The sequence below is a fragment of the Nicotiana sylvestris genome, chromosome 7, assembly GCF_000393655.2.
Source record: "Nicotiana sylvestris chromosome 7, ASM39365v2, whole genome shotgun sequence".
Lineage (NCBI taxonomy): Eukaryota > Viridiplantae > Streptophyta > Magnoliopsida > Solanales > Solanaceae > Nicotiana > Nicotiana sylvestris.
Window position 1 is genome coordinate 43,391,287 of NC_091063.1, and position 8,631 is coordinate 43,399,917.

An 8,631-nucleotide genomic window follows, 5' to 3' on the forward strand; every position below is an offset into this window, starting at 1 on the left:
ATGATGAAAAGCTTGTCAATCAATGTTCCATTAGTGGAAGCTCTTGAACAAATGCCGGGTTACGCCAAGTTCATGAAAGACTTGGTGACTAAAAAAAGATCCATGGATTGTGAGACCATCAAAATGACTCACCAAGTAAGTACAATTATGCACTCGATGGCTCCAAAGCTTGAAGATCCCGGCGCGTTCACTATTCCATGCACCATTGGGAGTGCAGATTTCGCAAAGGCATTGTGTGACTTGGGAGCAAGCATCAATTTGATGCCTTACTCCGTCTTCAAAACTCTGGGTATTGGTCAACCTCGACCTACTTCAATGAGGTTACAAATGGCGGATAGAACAATGAAGAGGCCGCTTGGTATTTTTGATGATGTTCTTGTTCGGGTGGACAAGTTCATTTTGCCTGCTGACTTTGTGATTTTGGACTGCGAGGTTGATTATGAGGTTCCTATCATATTGGGAAGACCTTTTCTTGCAACTGGGAAGGCCTTAGTTGATGTGGAAGCAGGGGAACTCACCTTCCGGGTGGGTGACGAAAAAGTGATCTTTCATGTATGCAAGTAATGAAGCAGCCCAACAGTACTGAAGTGTGATCCTTCGTGGATCTCATCACGGAAGTGATAGCTGATGATACTAGTGCAATGATCAATGTGGAAGACCCTCTAAAAGCGATATTGTTGAACCTTGATGTTAATGAGGATGAAGGTCGGGTGGAGTGTGTCAATGCTTTACATGGAATGGGATCTTACTCTTATGAGCCTCGGAAGCTCTCTTTGGATCTTGAGAATAGAAAGCCTCCACCAACAAAGCCCTCAATCGAGGAACCTCCCGTGTTGGAGTTGAAGTTGTTGCCTCCACACCTCAGGTATGAATTCTTAGGCCCTAGTTCAACTTTGCCAGTTATTCTTTCCTCTTGTCTTTCTAACATACATACCACATTTGCGGTGCTCAAAAAATGGAAGAAGGCAATTGGATGGACTCTAGCTGATATCCAGGTGATAAGTCCCGCCTTTTGCATGCTTAAGATAATTCTCGAAGATGATGTCAAGACCTCTGTGGAACATCAAAGGAGGTTAAATAAAGCTAGCAAGAGGTTGTCAAAAAGAAGGTGGTCAAGTGGTCCGATGCAGGGGTTGTGTACCCCATCTCAGATAGTTCTTGGACTTTGCCGGTGCAATGTTGATAGCATCAAGAACAAGGATATAGTTAAGGACAATGATAGAGATGATAGAGTTTTGGAAGCTCCAAGGCCATTTACAAGATCTCAAGCTAAAGAGTTGCAAGCTAAGGTTGATAGACTTCAATGGCAAATAAAGAAGCTTTTAATTGTAGAGGAAGAGCTCAAGCCCAAAGGAGATGAATTGTCCAAGTTTTACAATTATTTGGTAGTCCAAATTGAAGTCCAAGAGGAGGAAGATTGGGTTACCAAATCAGCCCTTGAAGTCCACCAATAGGGCTCAAAATGACCTTAAAAGAGGTCCAAAAGGGGGTGTTTCAAAAGGAGCCCAATTGGAGTCCAAACCAATGGCCCAAACTAATAGTTTTAAGGCCCAAATCTGCCCCAAAAGGATTTGGCCGCCCCCCACTTAATTTTGATGGCTTTTGTTACCCCTTAGGAGCCACCTACCTAAGTTTGATGGCTATTGTGACCCCTAGCAGCCCCCTACCTAATTTAGATGACTTTTTAGCAACCCCCTACATTATTTTAAGTGCTTTTAACTCCTATAAATAAGGAGTTCTTCTCATTCATAAGACACAATATTTATTGATTAAGTATATCATACTTTGAGAGTTCTTTTGAACCTTTGTTACTTGTGCTTTGAGATTTATCTTTCAACCTTTACTAGTTCTTAGTTCAAGGTAGTAAGATTACTTCTCTTTTATGATATCTTTGATTCCTTTGTGGTATTCTTAGAAGGCGATTAATACTAGTTATTAATTGTTGTCTCAAGTTACTCGTAAAGTGGTCAAGATCCGAATCTATTGTTTTGATTTGCTTTTTAAGTAAAGGCGTTTGTTTTGTTCCATAAATCAAGACGTTGTTACTTTGATCTTGTCAAGGCTATAGAACTTACGTTCTTGGAAGTTCTTGGAATTCTTTCCTTGAATTCTTCCCATATCCTTTATTTTCATCTCTTTAATTCTAGTTGTTTAATTCCTTGTTGTTATTGCTTCCGCATTTACTTCTCAAATTCTTACTCTAATTTGGATTCCCGACCTAGTTGTTATCAAATGTGTACCGAAGAAAGGTGGTATGATTGTGGTTACCAATGCAAAAAATGAGTTGATTCCCACCAAGACTGTCATCAGATGGAGGGTGTGCATGGACTACCGCAAGCTAAATAAAGTGACCTGCAAGGATCACTTTCCATTGCCTTTTCTTGACCAGATGCTAGATAGACTTGCTGGGCGTGCCTTCTACTGTTTCTTGGATGGGTACTCCGGGTAAAACCAGATTTTGATTGCTCCGGAAGATCAGGAAAAAACAACCTTCACTTATCTGTATGGCACCTTTCCCTTTTCTAGGATGCCATTTGGTTTGTGTGCGCCGGCTACATCCAGCGGTGTATGATGGTCATATTTACCGACATGGTGGAGGACATTTTTGGAGGTGTTCATGGACGACTTCAGTGTTGTGGGTGACTCATTTGATGAATGTTTGAAAAATCTTTACAAGGTGTTGTCCCGGTGTGAAGAGACCAATCTTGTGCTTAATCGTGAAAAATGCCACTTTATGGTCTAGGAGGGAATTTTCCTCGGCCATAAGATTTCAAAGCAAGGTATAGAGGTGGACAAGGCTAAAATTGAAGAGATCTCAAAGCTTCCTCCTCCTACTTCAGTCAAGGGGGTTAGAAGTTTTCTCGGGCATGCGGGGTTCTACTGAAGATTCATCAAAGACTTTTCTAAGGTAGTGAATCCTTTGTGCAAGTTATTGGAAAAAGATGCCAAGGAACTTCTCAAGTGCAAACTAACAACCACTCCCATTATTACTGCACCCAATTGGAGCTTACCTTTTGAGCTCATGTGTGACGCAAGAGATGTTGCGGTAGGAGCGGTTTTGGGTCAAAGAGTCAACAAGATGTTTCACCCAGTGTATTATGCAAGCAAGACAATAAATGATGCTCAAGTGAACTAAACGGTGACGGAAAAAGAGTTGCTAGCAATTGTGTTTGCAATGGAGAAATTTAGGCCTTATCTCATGGGGGACAAGATGATAGTTCATACTGACCATGCAGCACTTCGCTACTTGATGACAAAGAAGGATTCCAAGGCGAGATTGATGAGATGGATTCTATTGCTTCAAGAGTTTGATCTTGAGATTGTTGATCGGAAAGGGAGTGAAAACTAAGTGGCGGACCACTTGTCCCGCTTGGAGGAGGAGGGGAAGCCTTGTGATGGCCTTGAAATTAATTATTCATTTCCTGATGAGCAACTTCTCTCCGTATCTGTGAATAGCATGCCTTGGTTTGCGGATGTTGCCAACTTTCTTGTGACCAGTATTGTTCCGTGTGAGCCCTCTTCTAACCAAAGGAAGAAGCTCAAATGGGATAGCTTGGACTACTATTGGGATGAGCCTTATTTGTTCAAAATTTGCAATGATGGTGTGATCCGAAGATGTGTTCCGGAAGAGGAGCAACTGAGTATTCTTGATGCTTGTCATTGCTCTTCTTACAGTGGTCACCATGGTGGGGAAAGGACGGCTTCAAAGGTGCTTAACAGTGGATTTTCTTGGCCTACATTGTACAAGGATGCGGGTGATTGATAAGTTAGAATTTTTAACATGTTTTATGCCCCTACCTGCCTATGCTTTGATCATATATTGTTACAAAATAGTCCTAAAAGGCTCACAAGTTGTGCTTGATTGCAGGTTTGATCGACAAAGTGACGAAATGTCAAAGATCGGCTCAAAAAGGAGTGAAACATGCTCAAGTATCAAAGGCCAAGAAATTTAAGAAAAGAAGGCCTAGTGTGGACCGCGCAAAGTGGAATGCGGCCGCGCTAGGTGGTTCAGAGAGTTGGTGAATCAGGCTAGAAGAAGTGTGGCCACGGTACACATCTCGCGGTCCGCGGTGAAGGCTCCGCGGCCGCACTACTCTTTTGTGCGGTCCACGGTCATGGGATTCAGAGAGAAAGTTTGCAAAGTCAGTGCCATGCGGTCCGCGGTCGTGATTGCGCGGACCGCGCCAGCTCCCTCCGTGGCCGCGGTCCATTCTACGCGGTCCGCGGAGTCCAAGTTCAGAGAAGCACAAGTCAAGATCAAAGAGCCCAATGCGGTCGCGGTCCATTTAGTGCAGCCCGCACTGACGACCCCTGCAGAGGTATTTTTGTCCAGTTTTTCCAACCTAGTATAAATAGAACATTTTACCATTTTTAGAAGAGTGAGAGATCAGACAAAGGTTGTGCTCGTGAGAACGAATTTTGTAGCCATTTTTGGCACTTTTGCTTTATATTTACAATAGATTCTTGTATTTTAATTTTAGCAATTAATTAATATGCTTAGTTCTTCATCTATTTCTGTATTTTATTCTTCAAGCATGAGTAGTTAAACCCATTAGCTAGGGTTGTGGCTCATCCCTAGTGTGGGTAATTGATGGGTGTTGCCATCTAATGTTAGATTGACTATGGGCGTTTGCTATTTGGGTTGATTTTATGTTTCAATCTAGAATTGGTGGTTGCAAACACAGATTCAAGCTTTGTGGGTTTAACTCTTCTTGAGAAAGAGAGTCTATGACCCCAAAATTGACCCAACAAGGAATTGGGATGGACTCATGAGAAATAATAGTCCCAATTAACGGGTTAAACCTCGAGAGAGTAATTACCCTACTTGAACCCTAGTTGCTTGGTCTAATTTGCCTACCTATTTTGTCTCGAGAGAGTCAATTGGGCAAAGTCACTTTCTCTATCGAGAGGTGTGAGAGTGGGTAAAATTGTGCAGCGGTTATAGCATAAGCCCCAATTATGTCAATCGAACCTTTGTAACATCTACCCGTCAATTAGCCACCTAGGTAGTGTCACGACCCTAGTGCCCTTCTTCCCATTAGATACAACTTAGCAATATTCGCGTAGCATAATTTAGTGTTAATCAATAGTTTTATAAAAATAATTATAATTCGAAAACCCAAAAATGGTTAAAGTGACATTAGGAGTACAAACACATCTCTAGGCTAGATAGACAATCCAACTCCACTACTAGCTCCCTGAGGAAATTGATCCCGACCTTCATATAGGGTAAAAGCTATTGCGGACCGCTCTTCCTACCTTAGTGTAGTGTTGAGTTGGCAGTGATCACTTTTTGGCGCCGTTGCCGGGGAGCTTACGGTGTTGACTATCTGTTTAGTTAGTTTTATGTTTTGCTTCTCTTTCCTTCTTGTTTACTAATTCTGTTTTTGTCGATCAATCAGGTATAAATGGCTCTTAATGCAAATGACCCACTCGGCAATGTGATAGCGGGGGAGGAGGTATAGGATTTAGAACAAGATGAGGTCTTACCTCAAGTTCCACGGAGGGGACGAAATGCCAATATAAATGCAAATGAGAACAACAATATTCCAGACCCTCCTTCGCAACCGCCGAGAGTGGCTCCCAGAGTTTTACCAAATCAAGGATAAGCCAGTGCTATTGTGCCTCCTCGAATCCAGACGGGGAACTTTCAAATCACAAATGTTATGTTGACCTTGCTCGAGCAAAGAGGGTATTTCACGGGCGCCTCCGATCAAAATGCCTACAAGCACTTGAAGGGGTTCGTGGATACATGCTGGGGTAGCAAGCAGACAAACGTGTCCGAGGATGCGTTGAGATTGAGGCTTTTCCCATTCTCTCTTCGGGGTAAAGCATTGGATTGGTTAGAAAGGCTCCCCAATCATTCTATTACAACATGGGATGAATTGGCAGACAAATTTATTGCCAAGTTCTTTTCTCCAAGTCATATGGCGGCTCTTCGGGATGAAATTCTAGCCTTCAAGCAAGAGCCAACGGAAACTTTGCACGAGATATGGGAAAGATATAGAACAATGGTGAAAGAGTGCCCTAATAACGACATGACCGAGGCTATGATTAAACAAACCTTTTATCGGGGCATCAACACTACGAATCAATGCATTGTGAACCAATTGGCCGGAGGGAACTTTATGAAACTTTCTTACCAAGAGGCATGTGATGTACTTGATGAAATGGCTGACACCTCTTTGGCATGGCAAAGCTGAGCAAATGTGCCCCAAGGTGACCCTACGGTCATCCATTTGCACAAGTAATTGCACGATCATGGCCAAACTATTGCCGAGCTTACAACAACTATGAATCAATTGGCAAAGGCGCAATTGCAACAAGTCCAAAACTCGCGCCAAGTTAATGCATTGGAAGGTGTTTCTATGTTGAAAAGGAGGCAAAGAAGGAAACATCCTCAAGGTAATTGTGAACAATATGACAACAACAATGACGGTGGCGGTTATTCAAATGCGTGCTATGATGATCAAAGCGAAGAGGTCCAATATGTCAAAGGGAATAGAGGCAACTCTTCGAATCAACAATGGCGTCCTCAAGGAAATTGGGGCAATCAACAACAAGACAGAGGTAATTGGAATAACAACAATCAACAACAAGGTGGTGGCAATTGGAATAATAACAACCAAAACAACAATTGGGGTAATCAAAGAAACCAAGGGAATTGAAATGGTAATAACAATAATTGGGGCAAAAACAACAATTAAGGAGGGTGGAACAATAGCAGGAACCAAGGCAACCGGGGGCAAGGCTTTCAAAGGCCCCCCATGTACCACCAATCGAACAATCCACCCCCCTTTCCTTCTCAAGGTCCGAGTTCCTCCGGGAGTGATATGGGGCGAATTGAAAGCATGTTCGAGCAAATGATGAAAAAGAACCAAGATTCTGATGCCCAATTAGCTTCTCATAATACATCTATCCGGAACTTGGAGGTGCAATTAGGCTAAATCTCTCAAGCGTTGAATACTCGTCCCAAGGGTGCGCTACCAAGTGATACGGTAGTGAATCCGAAGGGTGGGAATAATAATCATGTGATGGCGGTTACAACAAGAAGTGGGAGAGGCGGTGATGTGAATGCCTCAAAGCAAAAGCAAGTTATGGATGAAGATGTTGAGTTGCGGGATGATGATGTACCTTTGATTGTTGATGATGTGGTTAATCAAAATGTGAACAATGATGTGGTTAATCAAAATGTGAACAATGATGTGCGGATTGATATTGATGATGAGGCCGAGGTAGAGACTCAAGATGTCGTGAACCCGTCTAGGGAACACGCGATTGACATGCCCGAGCCGGTTGTACCAAAGGCCAAGGCACCTTTGCCTAGGCCACCTCCACCTTATCCTCAACGGTTAGCAAAGAAAAAGAGTGACAATCAATTTAAAAAGTTCATTGACATGATGAAGAGCCTCACAATCAATGTGCCTTTGGTGGAGGCACTTGAGCAAATGCCGGGGTACTCTAAGTTCATGAAAGATTTGGTAACAAAGAAGAGGTCGATGGAGTGTGAAACAATTAAAATGACTCATCAAGTGAGTGCCATAGTGCATTCAATGGTACCCAAGCTTGAGGATCCCGGAGCTTTTACTATCCCTTGTACTATCGGAAGTGCGGATTTTGCCAAGGCCCTTTGTGACTTGGGGGCTAGTATAAATTTGATGTCGTACTCGGTCTTCAAGACCTTGGGAATTGGACAACCTCGACCCACCTCAATGAGACTTCAAATGGCGGATCGATCGATGAAGCGACCTTTGGGCATAATCGATGATGTACTTGTCCGGGTGGACAAGTTTATACTGCCGTCCCACTTTGTCATATTGGATTGTGAGGTAGACTTTGAAGTGTCGATTATTCTTGGTAGGCCTTTCCTAGCTACAAGGAAGGCATTGGTTAATGTTGAAGCTGGTGAGTTGACTTTCCGAGTAGGGGATGAGAAGGTGGTATTCCATATTTGCAAATCAATGAGAGAACCCAATAGCACGGAGGTGTGTTCATTCGTGGACATTGTCACAGCTGTGATAGTGGATGACACAAGTTCCATGATCCATGTTGAAGATCCCCTTGAGGCCGCGCTTCTTTATATGGATGTCAATGATGATGCTAGTAGAGTGGAGTGTGTGAATGCATTGCATGGTATGGATTCATATTCATATGAGCCTAGGAGACCTGCAAAACTCCACCAACAAAGCCATCGATTGAGGAGCCACCGGTGTTGGAGTTGAAGCCACTTCCTCCACACCTCAGGTATGAATTCTTGGGTTCAAATTCTACTTTACCTGTTATTCTTTCTTCTTGCCTTACTAACATGCAGGTTTAGGCCAGCTTGGCGGTTCTTCAAAAGCGGAAAAGGGCAATCGGATGGACTCTAGCTGATATTTGGGGAATAAGCCTTGCATTTTGCATGCACAAAATCATCTTGGAGGTTATCAAGTGGCTAGATGCAGGGGTGGTTTATCCTATTTCTGACAGTTCGTGGATCTCTCCGGTGTAATGTGTGCCGAAGAAAGGTGGTATGACTGTGGTGACCAATGACAACAATGAGCTCATTCCCACTAGAACGGTCACCGGGTGGAGAGTTTGTATGGATTACCGGAAGCTGAACTAGGTGACTAGAAAAGATCATTTCCCATT

General features: G+C 43.1%; 1 protein-coding gene across 1 annotated transcript; it reads left to right on the plus strand.

Moving 5' to 3' along the window:
- The first annotated feature begins 7,724 nt into the window (after positions 1-7,724).
- Positions 7,725-8,373, plus strand: LOC138873052 (uncharacterized). The gene is made up of 2 exons (XM_070151486.1): positions 7,725-8,133; positions 8,312-8,373. The coding sequence occupies exons 1-2, from the start codon at positions 7,725-7,727 to the stop codon at positions 8,371-8,373; spliced, it is 471 nt and encodes a 156-aa protein (XP_070007587.1).
- The last annotated feature ends 258 nt before the right edge of the window (positions 8,374-8,631 follow it).

What these genes read in the sequence shown, in the direction of transcription:
- LOC138873052 (XM_070151486.1), top strand. Translation starts at nt 7,725, where the DNA reads ATGGCGGATCGATCGATGAAGCGACCTTTGGGCATAATCGATGATGTA. An exon ending in GTGTGTGAATGCATTGCATG is followed by an intron (nt 8,134 to 8,311) that starts GTATGGATTCAT and finishes ACTAACATGCAG; the next exon opens with GTTTAGGCCAGCTTGGCGGT.